General features: G+C 45.6%; 2 protein-coding genes and 1 pseudogene across 9 annotated transcripts in view; 1 reads left to right on the top strand and 2 right to left on the bottom strand.

The window, feature by feature from the left end:
• The window catches only part of SIRT3 (sirtuin 3), a 22,058-nt gene extending 21,270 nt beyond the window's left edge, over nt 1-788 (bottom strand). For 6 of the 7 annotated variants that reach the window (XR_002724715.1, XR_002724714.1, XR_002724713.1 and 3 more), the window contains exon 1: nt 414-722. Coding sequence is in view for 3 of the 7 variants with exons in the window: in XM_023183433.1 (XP_023039201.1) it covers nt 414-694 (281 nt within the window). In the remaining 4 variants the exon portion in view is untranslated. Of the gene's footprint in view, nt 1-413 lie in introns of all 7 variants that reach the window. The other variant, XM_023183432.2, reaches the window with a different exon arrangement.
• Nucleotides 789-833: 45 nt separating this feature from the next.
• PSMD13 (proteasome 26S subunit, non-ATPase 13) lies at nt 834-17,597 on the top strand. 2 transcript variants are annotated; one of them, XM_023183434.1, is made up of 13 exons: nt 834-1,426; nt 3,307-3,385; nt 8,279-8,313; nt 8,399-8,454; nt 8,669-8,712; nt 8,904-8,990; nt 11,701-11,872; nt 13,520-13,599; nt 13,678-13,803; nt 15,447-15,509; nt 16,190-16,270; nt 16,444-16,560; nt 17,123-17,597. In XM_023183434.1, exons 1-13 carry the CDS (start codon nt 1,332-1,334, stop codon nt 17,216-17,218), a joined length of 1,131 nt encoding a protein of 376 aa, XP_023039202.1. In that variant the 5' UTR covers nt 834-1,331; the 3' UTR covers nt 17,219-17,597. The 2 variants fall into 2 exon arrangements, with proteins under 2 accessions (XP_023039202.1, XP_023039204.1); XM_023183436.1 differs by adding an exon at nt 2,484-2,559 and having other exon boundaries at nt 1,285-1,426; nt 8,279-8,454.
• On the bottom strand, nt 7,352-9,154 carry LOC111520568 (annotated as a pseudogene).
• Nucleotides 17,598-17,615: the final 18 nt, after the last annotated feature.

Genomic DNA, 17,615 nt, shown 5'->3' on the forward strand with positions numbered 1-17,615 from the left:
TGTAGGCTCAACTCTTAGATGCAATTACTATAGAGACGGGTATGATCACATGCTGGTGGGAGTATTAATCGCATAACATTTATGAGGGACCATTAAAGCGTTAAATGCATATACTTTTGGACCTAGCAGTCCCAGTACTAGGAATTTATGCAAAAAGTGAGGTGCAAACAAGGTTATTCACCACAGCAGAATGTAAGTAACTAAAGGTTAGAAGGTATTTCAATGAGGGAATGGTGAACTAAATGACAAAACCCCGTTAGGGACGTCCACAGATCAGCGTAACAACCGAGGCCCCGGGTGTTGAAACGGAAGTAACTCCCAGACATGCCTCAAAGGAAACACGGCAAGGTGAGAAAGGGGGGCGAGGTGTCGACAACGAACACGTAAGAAGTGCTTGTCCTTGCCCAAAATACCTCGAAAAGAAGAAACCGGGAGCTGCTGCCCTCGGCTGCCTCCGGAATGCCCTGGGCACCGCGGGTCTGGGAGGCCTCTGCAAGGGGCGCGCCGGGTCCAAGGGCTCACCGCGGACCCCGCGGCTGCCTCTCGGCCCCGCACTGACATCGTCCCTGCGGCCAAGCACCAGCCGACAGCCCCAGGCCTGGAACGGCCCCACGCCTACCCCGGCCTCGGCCCGTTCAGCTACCCGGCCCCACACCCGGACGGCTGCCGCGGCGCGCCAACCCCAGAACGCCATGTTCCCCGCAGCCTGAGGAGTCCTCCGGACTCGCCCCGCCTCCGCGTCCCGGCCCCGCCTCCGCGTCCCGGCCCCGCCTCCGTGTCCACGCCTCCGGCGCGACCTGGTAGACGTAGAGGCCGAGTAGAGGAAGTTCTCTAGTCTGGTGTCTCACCTCTCGCCCAGGAGGTCAAACCTGGAGCCAGCATTTCTGTACCCTGGCTCACACCTTTTTCAACCCGGATGGCGGTGACAGTTAATACTTTCTGAGCGCTTTTACTATGGTCAGGCATTATATTTACACCTAGTCCTCGCAAGACACTACTGGGAAGGTCATTTGAGAGAAGCAATTCCGGGTCAAAAAGGCTGACACCACAAAGCTAGTCCATGGCCGGTTCGACCACAGGCACCCATACTCTTTAAGCCTCAATGGCACAATCAGGTGCGCGGGAAGTGGGCTGCAAACGCCGCAGTTTTTGTCCCGAGCGCAGACATGCGCGGTTACCGGGCAACCAGCGGGCCCCGCCCCCCGCCGGCTACGGCGCTCCCAGCCTGCCCCGCGCCGCGAGGCGCCGGAAGTGAGTGAGCATTTCCGGCAGCCATCCCCGCGGGGCTGACATCCCGGTTGTTCTTCTGTGCCGGGGGTCTTCCTGCTGTCATGAAGGACGTACCGGGCTTCCTACAGCAGAGCCAGAGCTCCGGGCCCGGACAGCCCGCTGTGTGGCACCGTCTGGAGGAACTCTACACGAAAAAGTGAGCTCCGAGCAGACAGACGGGCCCTGGGCCCCGGCGTTAGAGGGAGACGGAGGGGGCGGGCGGGCGGAGAAGCGGGCCTTTGATGGGGTGAGGGCGCCCAGACCCAAGTTGGGGGGAAACGGGGACGTGTAGCGACTGGCTGTGCCGGCAGGGTTTGCTGAGGAACCCCGAGTGGCAGGGTCGAGGAATAAGAAGGATGACAGACCACGAGGCCAAGAGCCGTAGCCAGGATGTTTGGATCTGAGATTCAGTGCTTCCCTAACGAGGGACTGTGACTGAGGCTTCTGAACTCCTCTACCTCGGGTCTTACTAAGACGGTTCAGGGGAAGCCTTTGCTTTTAGCTCTTTAGTCCAGTGAAACAAGCAAACACACTTTCAGGACCAGGTTGCCACCCGCTTTGAGAAACAGATCTTGGTGATTCGTGCTTAGCCTTGTCATGGTGCGACTGTATCCACAGTTATCTTTCTCATGGTCTGGAGTTGATAAACCAGAGGCTAGTGCAGCTTTGCTCTCTTCCCTATTCCTTCTGCAACTGGTTGCACGGGTTGCAACCACTTCCCCCGTCCCATTGTCTTTACCTTCCATTGTATCTCTCACTGGGCTTTGTGCCCCTAGAAAGATCTTAAAGTTTAGGTTTGTTTAGAAACAGGATGAATTGCAGAGCCATTAAATTGTTGCTAAGCACTAATCTCCTTTTAAAATGATAGGATAAATTGCTGGCATTGGGCTGGAGCTATTCCATAGAAAATACATCTCCTGTAGTAACCTCCCTGTTAACCCTAGCATTTAATATAATACCTTTCACACAGATGTTCCATACATGTTTTGATGATGTTTAGCATTCAGCAGTCTTCTGCTATTAGCAGTTTTTGAGAGCAAATTAATGTTTGGCAAATAATGGTTTGTGTTGGATAGCACTTGGTAATTTTCAAAGCATTTCATATACGTTATTAAATATTAGCCTTTGGGTTTTGGATGAAGCGCTATGTCACTGTCCTGGAGGTTTTGTTTTGTATATTAGCTTATTTAATCCTTTATTCATCCTTTTCACAGAGGAGGAAACTGAAGCTCATTTTAATTGCCTTCCCTGAGATACTCAGCTAATAGGTAGAAGAGCCAGAATCTCAAGGTAGATATGTATGATTCCAAACTTCTCGTTTCCAATCAAACCTCACAGTAACCCTTTGAGGTAATCTAGAATAATGTTTTCCATTTCATACCTGGGAAAACTGAGTCTTAGAGAGAAGTTAAGTGATCTCAAAGTGATGTAGCCATTCAATAGCAGAGCCAGGAAAAGAACTCAGGTTTGTCGCATCTGCTTTAGCATTCTTTCTACTACACAGTAGAGACTGGTTAGTATGGATTTAGTATCTCTTACCAGAAATGCATTGGGGCGGCGGGGCACGGTGGCTCATGCCTATAATCTCAGCTACTCGGGAGACTGAGGCAGGAGAATCACTTGAACCTGGGAGGCAGAGGTTGCAGTGAGCCAAGATGGTGCCACTGCACTACAGCCTGGGCAACAGAGTGAGAATCTGTTTCAAAAAAAAAAAAAAAAAAAAGGAAAGAAAGAAATGCATTGGGGCAAAAGTTTTTTGGATTTAGTATCTTTTCGGATTTTGAAATATTTTCGGTATGTGCTTACCCGTTCAGTATACATGAATCAAAAATCTGAAATCTGAGATGCTCCAATGGTTGTTTCCTTTGAGCCTTATGTTGGTGCTCAGAAAGTTTTGGATTTTGGAGCATTTTGAATTTTGGAGTTTTGGATTAGAGATACCCACCTTGTGACTTGTGACTTGATAGGATCATCAAGGCTGAAGGTGTCTGTAACTGGATATTAGGTTAGAGGTCTTAAGGGCTGTATGTTTTTCAGGTTGTGGCATCAACTGACACTTCAGGTGCTTGATTTTGTGCAGGATCCGTGCTTTGCCCAAGGAGATGGTCTCATTAAGGTAAATAATTTGCGATACCAGGTCAGATTATATGAATGTGCTCAAAGACTTTTTAAAATAAGATGGGTTTATGCTACTAATAATAATAAGCTACAATTCTTCAGAAGTCCCTTTATGTCAGGTACTGGTCTGAGCGCTTCACACGTCCTTCCTAACGACGCTGCTCAGTAGATACTACTTTCATCTCACTTTTTTGATGTAGAAGCAAACGTAAGACTTTAAGTAACTTACTATAGGTCAATGCTAATAAGTGGCAGAAGAGGATTCAAACACTGACATTCTGGCTTTTTCTAAAATTCTGGCATAAAGTACTATCTTAAAACATGCCTGAGTATCTTACTTCATAGGCTTCTTTTTAGTACTCTATTTTTAGAAAACTGTTATTAGATACAAAGTTCAAACCCAGTTAGAGGGTGGAGTAAGGTGTGAGGAAGATTACTATCTGTGGGAATCTTAGATAACTTCCATCACTCCCCTTCTTTGAGCCACACTGACACTTGCCCAGACACTTCTGTCCTGGGTAGTGTGGAAGATAAAGCACCTTTTGTACTTTGGTTGAGGGAGAGTTCTGTATAGTGTCATGCTGCCTCTGTAATAGAGGACTTTTAGAATTTTTTCAACAGTTTAAAAAAATACACTTTCTTTCCTAGCCTTCCCCAGATCCCCTGACACATCCCCACAAATTTGCTCACTGGTAGCCTCCTCTTTGAAGTTTTTCCTGACATCTTACTCTCATTCTGAATGAATCAGAGATTCATAGCAGCATTGTAACTGATAGCTTATAATTACAGCTTGAGTCATTTCTCCGGAATACATTACTTTTATATGCTCACAGCAGAGCTTACCACCGTACTACCCCACCACCTGGGCTTGTAAGATTTTCTTGTGGTTTATAGCCATCAATTTGGCGTTTTACTATTGAGAGGAACTTAAAATCATCTGTAAGCCTGGAGATTTTGCTGAACATTCAGTCTTCTGGATTATGTAGGAAAATGATAAATGAGACCTGCCTCTTTTTTTTTTTTTTTTTTTTTTTCATTTTGAGACAGAGTTTCGCTCCTGTTGCCCGGGCTGTAGTGCAATGGTGCGATCTTGGCTCACTGCAACTTCCACCTCCCGAGTTCAAGCGATTCTTCTGCCTCAGCCTCCCAAGTAGCTGGGATTACAGGTGCCCACCACCACAGCCGGCTAATTTTTGTATTTCTTAGTAGAGATGGGGTTTCACTAGTGTTGGCCAGGCTGGTCTCAAACTCCCCCCACCTCAGGTGATCTGCCTCACTTGGCCTCCCAAACTGCTGGGATTGTAGGCAGGAGCCACCGTGCCTGGCCTGAGACCTGTCTTAATACTTGTTCCCTGAGGTTCTAAATCATCAGGATAGATGATTCGTAATTGTTTATCTCTATCCTTTGGCTTCTTATCTTTAAATCACTTTTCTACACATGGCAAAATATTGCCGCAACCTCACGGTAAGGTGATGTTTATTTAAGTTGACAGATCTGAGTTTACTTTTCCCATGGACAGAATAAACCTTTAAAAATTGTTGGGATCCAGTCGGCATAAGTGTAAAATGGATAGTATTTATGAATTTCTAGTATTTGTGAATTTGTAGTCACCAGAAGTAATTTTGACTTTCTGGACTTAGTGGGCTTCTTTTTTAAGGTAATTTTTTAGATTAATAGATGTCAGGAGAGTTCAAACATTTCCCTCTAATAAGGAAAATATCTTTGAAATAGTCTCTTATAGCAAAAGTGCCATTTTAAAAATTTATTTATTATTATTTTTTGAGACGGAGTTTCGTTCTTGTTGCCCAGGCTGGAGTGCAGTGGCACAGTCTCGGCTCAGTACATCCTCCGCCTCCCTGGTTCAAGCGATTCTCCTGCCTCAGCCTCCAGAGTAGCTGGGATTGCAGGCTCCTGACACCACGCCTGGCTAATTTTTGTATTTTTAGTAGAGACAGGGTTTCACCATGTTGGCCAGGCTGGTCTCAAACGCCTAACCTCAGGTGATCCACCCGCCTCGGCCTCCCAAAGTGCTGGAATTACAGGTGTGAACCACCACCTGCCCACCATTTTATTTATTTTGGGGGACAAGGGGACGGAGTCTCGCCCTGTCACCCAGGCTGGAATGCAGTGGTAGAACTCAGTTCACTGCAACCTCCGTCTCCCCAGTTCCAGCCATTCTCATGCTTCAGCCTCCCAAGTAGCTGGGATTACAAGCATGTGCTACCACACCTGGCTAATTTTTGTAGTTTTAGTAGAGATGGTGTTTCACCATGTTGGCCAGGCTAGTCTTGAACTCCTGTCCTCAAGTGATCCACCTGCCTCGGCCTCCCAAAGTGCCACATTACCGATGTGAGCCACAGCATCGGGACAAAAATGCCATTTTATTTAGTTGGCTGTTTCTTGTGTGCCTGATTCAAATATGTAGTTGCTACAGGGGTGTTTTCATCCTTCTACCTTCATATCCCAGGAACTACAGGCTCTCCTAATCCAAAGTTAAGGTCATTTGGAGGTTCCCTCTCCTACTGTGCCCACACTAGGCGCTCTTTTGGCCCAGTTACCCAGGCCATAAGCTCAGGGGTTATTGTCAGCTCTCCTTCTCTGTGACCAGCCCACATCTGAGTGAGTCTGGTTCAAGTTACCCCTAAATCTCTCTCAGAGTATTCATCCATCCTCATTACTGTTGCTCCTTCATGCTCCTGTCTTGGACACTACTAGCCTCTGACTGTTTTCTCTGTCTCTTTCACCTTCTGTCCTCTCTGCCCCAGGCATGTTTCTAAAATAGAAATGATCATGTGGGTCCTCTGGTTCAGCCTTGCACTCTGGACAGGGACCAATCTTCAGTGCTTCCTAGTCTATGTCCCTCAGAACTACTCCTGAAACATAACGTATTTTTTTCTTCAGTGCTTTTGCACATGTTTGTAACTGTCTGGAATGTTCTTCTCGCAGCTTCTTCCTCTCCCACACCACGTGGCCACCTCTCTAACTGCGCTCATTCCCTGAAACTCAGTATTGCCACTTCTGCAGTAACCGTCTTTGAAGCTTCTTCCTTTGGCTGATACACTTCTGTGCTTTTTCTTTCTTTCTTTTTGCACTTAAACTCATTGTATTGTCATTTATTTGTTTAAAGACTGTCTTCAGTAGACCAGGAGCTCCTTGAAGACCCATCGTTTGTCTTACACGTTCTGTGCTGTGGTACCTAGCTTGGAGTCTGAGGAAGTGCTCAAGTGTGCTGAGTGGCTAAGAAATTTCAAAATGGCGCACAATTAGCTTTAACCTTCTAAAATCTGAAGGAACTCCATTCCGTTTGATTAGCGAGCATTTCTTTTTTGTTTCAAATTTTATTTCATTAATAGGTGAACAAAATGTGTATTTCAAATCTAATTGAAATTTATCTGAAATATGTTTACGCAGAAGATAAATATAAGATTTCAAGTAACTTATTGGACAGGCCATTGTCTGTTTTAAAATATTTTCTTCCAAAAAAAACTGCATTAAAAGTCAAAAAATTTTATACTCCATAAAAGTGAGATGCAAACTTCTGATATAAGGTTATTTCACTGTAAACTCTGATAAAGATGGGAGGCACAGGGGTTCACAGTTCAGTTAAATGATGCAAACGAAACGCTTCTGTTTTCCTTTGATACAAATTAGAAGCCTCCATTCAGGTCTCTTAATGGAGGCTACTGCGTACTTCAGGTCTTTTAATGGAGACTTCTACATACCAAGTAGTACCACATACTTGGTGCTGATACTACATTATGTCTTTTTCTTTTTTTTTTTTTGAGATGGAGTTTCGCTCTTGTTGCCCAGGGTGGAGTGCAATGGTGCGATCTCAGCTCACAGCAACCTCCGCCTCCCAGGTTCAAGCGATTCTCCTGCCTCAGCCTCCCAAAGGCACGTGCCACCACACCCAGCTAATTTTTGTATTTTTAGTAGAGACGGGGTTTCACCATTTTGGCCAGGATGGTTTCAATCTCTTGACCTCATGATCCCCCTGCCTTGGCCTCCCAAAGTGCTGGCATTACAGGTGTGGGCCACTGTGCCCGGCTTGTTACGTCTTTTTCTTTCCTTTCCCTTTTTTACTTCCCTCTCCTTGTTGAAGACTTTGGTCAGTGCCTCCTGTTTTTCCTGTTTTTTTGTGTCCTTGTTTTTAGTTGTGGTATTATTTATGCTGCACACAGCGTTACTGACTTCATGTGATGGGAAATGTACAAGACAGAGGCTGCCATCTTCCCGTCTGAGCTGGGCCCAGACTCTGCCTTTATGTTGGACATCACGATTCCATTCTCTAGAGTACATTTTATTTTTCTCAAGAAATGCATTAAGTCCAACTGCTGAACATAGGTCTTGAACCTCTAGCTGTAGGATTTTCAACAGACTTACTTAGGGGTTTCACCTTCCTTCCACAATGGTCTTCTTATTACTTCAACAAACAGGATAGATACAAATAAACCTGTCCTGGTCAGCTGGAGACCACACAGCGGCACAAGCCGTCTTCACAAGCATCCAAATACCAATAGCCCAGAACCACAGGGAGAAAACTGGGAGAGCATTTCAATCTGATGTCTATTTAACTTACAATACCTGGAAGAAAGAATATAGGAATTTGTCTGGAGTTTCTTATCGGGCAGTACTCTAATTCCCACAGCTAGAAGAAACCTAGTGTTCCTTAATAATCTGTTGATCGTTTACGTGAATGTAAATGAGCCCCAGTATGGTCTCCTCTCATCTTGCAAACATGCATTGCTTACTGTGTGATGGGCGTTGTGGTTTGCACACTCCCAACTTGATAGCATTGATGCAGCTTCTTTACCAAAAATAGTATTTGGGGTCTTCATTTTGCAGAATAAAAGACATCCTATAATTTCTCTCCATGTTTTGGTTTCACAGCTTTATGAAAACTTTATCAGTGAATTTGAACACAGGTAAAACCCTTTCATCCCTTTTTTACTTTGCAAATGAGTACTTTAATATTCATTGGTACTCAAAGACTGGTGGTTTTCATTTCAGGGTGAATCCTTTGTCCCTGGTAGAAATCATTCTTCATGTAGTTAGACAGATGACTGGTAAGTCTTACTTTGTTTTATAAAGGAGCAGATCCAAATGGTAGTTAAAATTATCTTGAAATATAAGTTAACTGAACTTTTGTGCTTTCTGTATCAAATATTATATTTTTATTATACTTTATGGTCAAAACCTAAAGATTATCCTACCTAGAGATGTCTTGGTTGGTAGAAACCAGTCTGTTGATGGTCCTTCTGACTGTTCTTTCTTTTGCAGATCCTAATGTGGCTCTTACTTTCCTGGAAAAGACTCGTGAGAAGGTAAATGTGAGATGTGAGCAATACCTTTTAGAGTATGGATACAGTTTGTGTCCATGCTCACCGTCCAGACCTTTAGAGACTACATGGTCTCTAGTTATCAAGGTTGCGTTATACTGTGCAAGTAGCTGGCTTCCTTTGTTAGTCAGCTGCCCACGTTCTGAGGTTTCTTGTTTTTGTTTCTGATGTCTTAGGTGAAAAGTAGTGATGAGGCAGTGATCCTGTGTAAAACAGCAATTGGAGCTCTAAAATTAAACATCGGGGACCTACAGGTTACAAAGGTGAGCTCACCATGTACAGATTTCTCTTTGGATTAAAATTATTTAAAACTGTAGGAAAAAAATAACCTATTTTTGTTCTTTACTATTTATTTTAAAACATTTTTACATTAGAGAAAAGTTGCAAAAATAACACAGAGAACTCCTATACCCCAACCCAAATTCCCCACTGCAAACCTTTTTTTTTTTTTTGAGATGGAGTCTCGCTCTGTTACCCAGGCTGGAGTGCAGTGGCACGATCTCAGCTCACTGCAACCTCCGCCTCCTGGGTTCAAGCGATTCTCCTGCCTCAGCCTCCTGAGTAGCTGGGATTACAGGCACCTGTCACCACGCCCAGCTAATTTTTTTGTATTTTTAGTAGAGACAGGGTTTCACCATGTTGACCAGGCTGGTCTCGAACTCCTGACCTCAAGTGATCCCTCTGTTCTCAGCCTCCCATTGCTAACCTTTTACTACTTTTGCCTTTGTGTGTGTCTGTAGCTTTTTTCCAGAACCACTTAAGAGTGAGTTGCTGATATAATGCCTGCTGCCCTTAAACAAAAGAGCACTCCCCTGTGTGACCACAGCACATCCGTCTAATAATGATTCCAACGGCCTCAGTCAGCCCAAAGTACATTGGTTCTCCCTGACCAAGGTTAACCTACACACCACTGGCACGTCATGTGCTATTCCTCCATCTTCCATCTGCCTCCTAAATGTTGCTGAAGTATCCTGTGTATTTTCATGTCTTTCTTATGTTCAGTTATGTTTTCCTGCAGTTTGGGAGACAGGTATGGATGTGAGCGGCAGTGAAACCGACATGTAGTGGGTCCGCCTTGTTTAACCAGAGCCTGTGTGTGTTTGTGTTTGTGTTTGTTTGCTAACCATAATGTTAAAGAAAATATTGGGGTTAGGTTAAAAGTGTTCCTGTCCTCATTGCCCTGAAAAGATACTTTTTATTGTTTATTGTTTCTCAGTCCTCACCCATGTGCATACTTAGTGCATTTTATTTTGAAAATTTTTTCTTTTTGGGAAGGAGTCTCGCTGTGCCGCTCAGGCTGGAGTGCAGTGGCCGGATCTCAGCTCACTGCAAGCTCCGCCTCCCGGGTTCACACCATTCTCCTGCCTCAGCCTCCTGAGTAGCTGGGACTACAGGCGCCTGCCACCTCTCCCGGCTAGTTTTTTGTATTACTTTTTTTTTTTTTTTTTTTTTTAGTAGAGACAGGGTTTCACCGTGTTAGCCAGGATGATCTCGATCTCCGGACCTTGTGATCCGCCCGTCCCGGCCTCCCAAAGTGCTGGGATTACAGGCTTGAGCCACCGCGCCCGGCCTATTTTGGAATATTTTAAGACACACTGGAAGCTGTAAGTCACAGTCCACAATGCTGTAATAGGCGTCCATGTGCCCCAGCCAGCTCAGGAAGGAACAAAGCCACAGTCAGGGCCCCAGTACCCTTCAGACCACTCTTCTCCCCCAGCCAGGCTCCCTCTCATGCCCATGCATTTCCTCGTGCTTCATTAAATAGGGGTGTGTAACTCAAGTGTTTTAACATTGGCTCAGTACTGGGTTCCAGAGTCCTGTGGATATGTGTAACCAGTGTGCGTTTACTCCTGTACGGTATTTCACTGTATAAGTGTTTCACAACATACATATCCTGTCTCCTATTGAAGAGAGTTAGGGCCGGGTGTGGTGCTCACTCGTAATCCCAGCACTGGGAGGCTGAGGAAGGTGGATCGTGAGGTCAGGAGTTCAAGACCAGCCCAGCCAAGATGGTAAAACCCCGTCCACTAAAAACACAAAAATTAACCAGGCGTGGTGGTGAGTGCCTGTAATCCCAGCCTCTTGGGAGGCTGAGGCAGCAAACTGCTTGAACCTGGGAGGCAGAGGTTGCAGTGAGCCGAGATCGCACCACTGCACTCCAGCTTGGGCAACAGAGCAAGACTCCATCTCAGAAAAAAAAAAAGAGATTTAGGTTGTTTTTTTCACTATCACAAACAATACTGCTATAAGTATTTCTGTGCATGGTCTCTTGTGTATGTGGGCAGAATCTCACCAGGATATATGCCTGAAGACTACAGATACAAGCTGTATGCATCTCTGCCTTTCCCAGATATATGCTCCCTCAGCACCGTACGAGCACTCTGGAAGCTCCATATCTTCAACATCTGATAGTTTCAGGCTGTAACTCTTGCTGATCTAATAGAAGTGAAATAATATCTTGTTGGGGGTTTAATTTGCATTTCACAATTACTAGTGGTTTATTGGCCATTCTGTTAGTGTCTCCAGATCTGTCAATTGCCTGTTAATGTCTTTTGCCCATTTTTGTACTGTGTTGCTGACTCCTGATTGATTTATAAACGTTTTTATATTTCCTTGGTCATAATTGCTGGTGGGTTATACATGTTGTAAATATTGCTTCCCAGTCTATAGCTTGTCTTTGTACTTTTTTCTGTGTTTTGGATTAAGTTTTCCATGTTAACGTAGTCGCATTCATCAGTCTCTGCCTTTGTGGTTTGTGCTTTTCATCTCACAACATATTACTTTAAAAATCTTCGCCAAGCACAGTGGCTTGAATCTGTAAGCTCAGCTACTGCGGAGGCTGAGGTGGGAGGATCACTTGAGGCCAGGAGTTCAAGACCACCCTAGGCAGCAGAGTGAGACCCTGTCCCTAAAAAAATGAAATAAATAAATTTTTAACTTAAAAAGAGAGATGATTTTGCTTCCCGTGTGTAGGAAACAATTGAAGATGTTGAAGAAATGCTCAACAACCTTCCTGGTGTGACGTCGGTTCACAGTCGTTTCTATGATCTCTCCAGTAAATACTATCAAACAGTCGGAAACCACGCGTCCTACTACAAAGATGCTCTGCGGTTTTTGGGCTGTGTTGACATCAAGGATCTACCAGGTAACCTAGGCCATTAAAGTCCATGTCACACAGGAGCGTGTTCTCCAAACTTAGCATCTGTGAGGCGCTTGAGGTGACAATTCTCAGAAATTACTAAGTGGGGCTGGGCGTGGTGGCTCGCACGTGTAATCCCAGCACTTTTAGGAGGCTGAAGCGGGTGGATCACCTGACGTCAGGAGTTGAAGACCAGCCTGGCCAATGTGGTGAAACCCTGTTTCTACTGAAAATACTAGCCAGGTGTGATGGTGGGTGCCTGTAATCCCGGTTACTTGGGAGGCTGAGATAGGAGAATCTCTTGAATTCGGGAGGTGGAGGTTGCAGTGAGCCAAGATTGCACCACTGCACCCCAGCCTGGGTGACCAAGTGAGACCCCATCTCACCAAAAAAAAAAAAAGGTACTCAGATGGATTCATCCTGTTTTGAAGAAAAAATGGGAATATTTGTGTAAACTTTAGTTTCTACATTGTATTTGTCTCCAGCATTTAATTTACATGAAAATGAGGCTTTCCTCCTAGCTCCTTTACTGTTCCTTCTCCAGTTCCTTATTGTTACCTAAATCACAGGTTTTTGTAGGAAGCACCATGATGTAAATACCTGCTGAACCCACCCCACCCACCCTTCTGCTGCAGAATAAAGGACGCTTGGAATCCCTGTAGCTGAGTCCCTTGGAATCCCTGTAGCTGAGACCCTTGGAATTGTTGTAGCTGAGACCCTTGTTCTGAAAACTGCAATTCCAGACCCATGGGGACAAATAGTGAAAAGAAAATGACCAGTGAGTTTTGGGGAAAGTGTAAGGAATATATGTTCAGAAAAGAAATTTTCAGCATATTTTAGATGTTTCTCACAAAACACTGTCGAAGGCCGGGCGCGGTGGCTCAAGCCTGTAATCCCAGCACTTTGGGAGGCCAAGACGGGCAGATCACGAGGTCAGGAGATCGAGACCATCCTGACTAACGCGGTGAAACCCCTGTCTCTACTACAAAATACAAAAAAAAATTGCCGGGTGAGGTGGCGGCGCCTGTAATCCCAGCTACTCTGGAGGCTGAGGCAGGAGAATGGCGTAAACCCAGGAGGCGGAGCTTGTAGTGAGCTGAGATCCGGCCACTGCACTCCAGCCTGGGTGACAGAGCGAGACTCCGTCTCAAAAAAAAACACTGTTGAAGCTAAGGAGACCAGCAACTCCTAACAGTGTTGATGCAGTTTTTATTACTGTTTGTCAAGAAAAATATATCGGAAAAGGAACTAAGATGGTCAAGAGAATAATAGACTTGCTGTCTAGGAACAGAAAGTAAGTTAATTCTAGTCTGAAAAGAAGCTAGGTTAGGTAACTTAAATGAGAAGTAGTATTCCGCCATAGCAGATAAGAGATTTAAGGCACTTCTTGGAGGTGGCACAGCTGAAAATATGAATAGATTCACATATATTTAGGAAAAAAATGAATGCTCGTCCCAAAAAACCCATGTATGTATGGTTCCTGGTATAATCTAAGTCAACCCAGTACTTCAGAAGAGGTGACTAATGTCAAGGCTTTGTCATACAACCATTACAAACAATGTTTTTTTACTTTTTTGTTATATGAGATTTTTAAAGCTAAACGGGACTGATTATTGTGACTGGATTGTAAATGGGCCTGTGTTGCTACCGTAGTGTCTGAGCAGCAGGAGAGAGCCTTCACGCTGGGGCTAGCAGGGCTTCTCGGCGAGGGAGTGTTTAACTTTGGAGAACTCGTAAGTTGACCCTGGGCTCAGCTTCCTTAACGAAAGGGAGACTGAAGTGTTGCCAGCTGACCGTCTCCATCCCCACAGCTCATGCACCCCGTGCTGGAGTCCCTGCGGAACACTGACCGGCAGTGGCTGATTGACACCCTCTATGCCTTCAACAGTGGCAACGTAGAGAGGTTCCAGACACTGAAGACTGCCTGGGGCCAGCAGGTATGGCTCCGACGATGCCCCAGCCCTTGTTCCCCTGTGTATCTTCTCACTCATACAACCGATGTTCATTGAGCGTCTTCCCTAGGCACACAGGAAGGAACTGGGCACAGAGGAGACCGAGATAGGCTAGTCCTTGCTCTCATAGAGCAGAGAGTTAAGTGGTCGGTTAGCTACAGTTTTAGTGCTGAGGACGAAGAGTGAGAGTGTTCTGAGAAAACAGAATCGAATGTGGGCCCTGCATCTGTGCTGGATGGAGGGGGTCTCACAGAAGGCGTAGAAGTCATAGTGACCTTAGGAATGAGTGAAGAGGTGTGGGAAGAGTGCACTCAGCAGAGGAAAAGGAAAATGTTAGTATCTTTGCTGAACTGAAAGAGGAATGTGTGAGGCTAACATGAGCGGGTGGGAGAGAGCGTGGAATGAAGGAGGAACAAGGGCCTGGTGCAGAGACCGGGAGAGCGGTGGGTATAGGGAGGGGGAGAGCAGTGGGTGCAGGAATGGGGAGAGCAGTGGGCGCAGGAGGAGAGGTCTGTGCAGGGACAACAGCCAGTTCACCTCAGTGCAAGGGGAGGGGGGCACTGGGTGAAGGTGCCTCTGGAAGGTGGGAGTTGGGGAAAGGTGCTTAACAAGGACTTGAGCTTTTATGGTGAAGTATGTTCTTTTTTAATGAGATTATTAGAAGTAAATATTAATAAAATGTTAACTGTGGTAGAAATTATGGTTGTTATTTTTGTATTTTTCTGAAACTTTCAGTTTTCTCAGTTTAACATGAACGTGTAAAATTCCTGCATAGTGGAGCAGGGTGGATATAGATGAGGGCACTGTGAAGAGGCAGAAAGCACAGATGCAGCCAGACCTAATTGTGGTCTGGTTATTTACTGATGTCTCAAAAAAATGTGCCACTCAGAAAGGAAGATGGCTAGTTACAGCAATTTAAAGGAAAAAAATTCGTAGATGTATGTTGGCAGCATCTGTTCAGGCAGCAAAGCCTGTCTAGACAGGGAGTGCCCTTTCTACAGAGCTTGGCCTGTCCAGTGCTTGAGGCAGAAGTGTCCCCATCAGAGCTGCCTGTGTCAGGATATGAGTCGCTATTTGAATTAAAAAAACAAGTCTCCTTGGTTTAAGTAACGTTTTGATCTATAAGAAGAGATGATGCACGTCTTGCAGAAGGGTATATTCTGGTTCTCATGACAATGGTATTTTTCATTATAAATAACTTGCTCTTTTGGTTCAGAACCAGTCTCTAGAAATTAAGGAAGCTTTTTCTCAGAGGGACTCCCCTGGCACTGAGCAGGCAGCAGCCCTGAGGGAAGCCTCTTGGGCTGTTGGGTGTGTCCTTCCCGACAGCACCTTGACCAGGAGAGTCTTCTGGAAATGCTGGTGCCCTGTGGCCTTGCCTAATGGTGTTTGTAGCATTAATACAGATCTTACCTTGTAAATTCCTTGCCTTGACAAAGTGTCCCTGTTAGATTTCCTAAGAAGAATGAAGAAGATGTGGATGAGCTTCAGCAGTCTGCAGTGTGAGATGTTTGGATCTGCTTAGCTGCTTTTTGTTCAGTCTACTGTTAGCGAATTCCAGAGCCCCAGTTAGGTAACTGATAAGCACAAACATGGAAGACATTGTTCTGTCTTTCTGTACTTTACAGCCTGATTTAGCAGCTAACGAAGCCCAGCTTCTGAGGAAAATTCAGTTGTTGTGCCTCATGGAGGTAAGCAGACACCCGGGAGCCACTTTGTCTGTGGTTTCCGATTTTGGTCAGGTGGGGGCGCTGCACTCTCCAAGCCTGTCCTGAGCGGTTTGAGCCTTCAGTGGTGCTGCTTCTGCTGGGCGTCACTCTCTTCACCACCTTCCTTTCCCTTTGCCACCACTTGCTGCTTTAAGTTTATATTTGGGTCTTAGCTCACATGACACCCTCCCACCCCACTGCCACCCCGCTGAGGCCTTCCCTGACCGTCTGAGCTGAGACGAAGTAACTGCCCCTCTCACCATGATGCAGTTGCCTCCTCGTTGCATGTCGCTTCCTGTTGACACACACATCTGTCTTTCCCCACTAGAACTTAAGCTTCTTGAGGAAGTGGCGCTTACATTTCTGGTTTGCTGTGGTCAACCCTGTGGTTTGAGGCCAAATTGCGGCCTCAAGTACTTGTTTGGGGATTGAATAATGGCTACTGTCAAAAATTCCCGTAAGGCATTTTGTTGTTATCCTCCTTATCTAAGCATTGAAAGCTTGTTCTTAACAAGATATAAGTCTAACATTAGGGAACTTTTTAGTATATGGGGTACTAATAAGATCTCTATTTTAAGAACCGATATTGACAAAACATTCTTATCAGTTCTCTATTTTTACTAGGAAAAATAGTTTTAAATAGTTAATAAAATTTTTTCCAGATGACTTTCACACGACCTGCCAATCACAGACAACTTACTTTTGAAGAAATTGCCAAAAGTGCTAAAATCACAGTGAATGAGGTATGGTCCCTAGGCTCAGGGTGTTAGAGCAGCAAAGCTGCCACGTGGAGGAGTCAAGGCTCTTATGTGAGCGCTGTGCTCTCTAGACAGTAAAAAACGATGGGAGAAGCCATCTGGGTCCCTGGGGGTGTGTCAGGCTATCTTGTCTTACACAAGCCTCCGTCTCTGCACAGGTGGAGCTCCTGGTGATGAAGGCCCTTTCGGTGGGGCTGGTGAAAGGCAGTATAGACGAGGTGGACAGACGAGTCCACATGACCTGGGTGCAGCCCCGAGTGTTGGATTTGCAGCAGGTGTTGTGTTTGAAAACCATTATTCACCTCTGGGTTTTGGGGGGTTGTAGCTATACTGTCTTAGTTTCATTTGGATGGGAGCCATTTGGGAAGAAAGCATTAGACAAGAGATTTTGGAGAATGAATTACTGCTGTTGGGTTTTTCTAAGAGCTTTATTCAATGCAAGCCTGGGATTTGAACCCTGCATTTAAAAGCTTATTATTACAATAGTGCTAGTTGTGCTGATGGTGCTTTTTAATCTTAAGATAGGTACTCCGATCAAATACCTTCCTGGTTCTGTGATTTGAGCTCACATCCATCTTACATTTGCTGGAAACGTAATCCTGTGGATTTCCTCTATTCTTGTCTGCTTTCTTTCATGCAAGTTTTTTCAAATGTCCTTGTGATAAGAATTAACCCAGGAAGTCCTGTCACACTCCCCCAGCTCAGAGGTCCTTTTTATTAGAGCTGCCCTAGAGAGTCCGTTGGAGATGCAGAGCCGCCCCGTCAGGTGCTGTGGCGGCCGCTTGGCCTGTGACTCCTGTGTGTCTTAATGCCCCTTGTGTCCGGATCTGATTTCAGATCAAGGGGATGAAGGACCGCCTGGAGTTCTGGTGCACGGATGTGAAGAGCATGGAGATGCTGGTGGAGCACCAGGCCCATGACATCCTTACCTAGGGCCCCCTGGTTCCCTGTCGTGTCTCCTTTGACCACCTGAGAGAGGCGTTTGTAGCCGATGAAGCTGGCTGCTCAGACGGTCGACACTGAATTTGGGTGGGGGTTGGGATCCTGTCTGAAGTACAGACTGTTCTTGCTCTAAAAACAGGACTGTCCCTGATGGGGGCCAGGCCACAGGGGAGGCTTCTCTGTGGGTCTCTCCTGCAGTGGGTGGGGGTCTCTGGGTCTTAGGTGATCAGGGAGAGAGAACGCGTGAGGCAGGAAGTCCCCCAAAGTCCGTGTCCTCCGAGGCTGATGTCCATCCCCATCCACCTGTACGGACATCTTTTCCATTGTGGTTTGAGAATGTTCCTATAATAAACACCTCTGCTTTGTTCTTCTCGTGGCTCTGTTTTCT

The sequence above is a fragment of the Piliocolobus tephrosceles genome, chromosome 13 (genome assembly GCF_002776525.5).
Source record: "Piliocolobus tephrosceles isolate RC106 chromosome 13, ASM277652v3, whole genome shotgun sequence".
Lineage (NCBI taxonomy): Eukaryota > Metazoa > Chordata > Mammalia > Primates > Cercopithecidae > Piliocolobus > Piliocolobus tephrosceles.

Coding starts and splice junctions, on each gene's coding strand:
- PSMD13 (XM_023183434.1), top strand. CDS start 1,332: ATGAAGGACGTACCGGGCTTCCTACAGCAGAGCCAGAGCTCCGGGCCC. Junction 8,455..8,668: donor TGTAGTTAGACAGATGACTG/GTAAGTCTTACT, acceptor TTTCTTTTGCAG/ATCCTAATGTGGCTCTTACT. Junction 15,510..16,189: donor AGTTGTTGTGCCTCATGGAG/GTAAGCAGACAC, acceptor AATTTTTTCCAG/ATGACTTTCACACGACCTGC.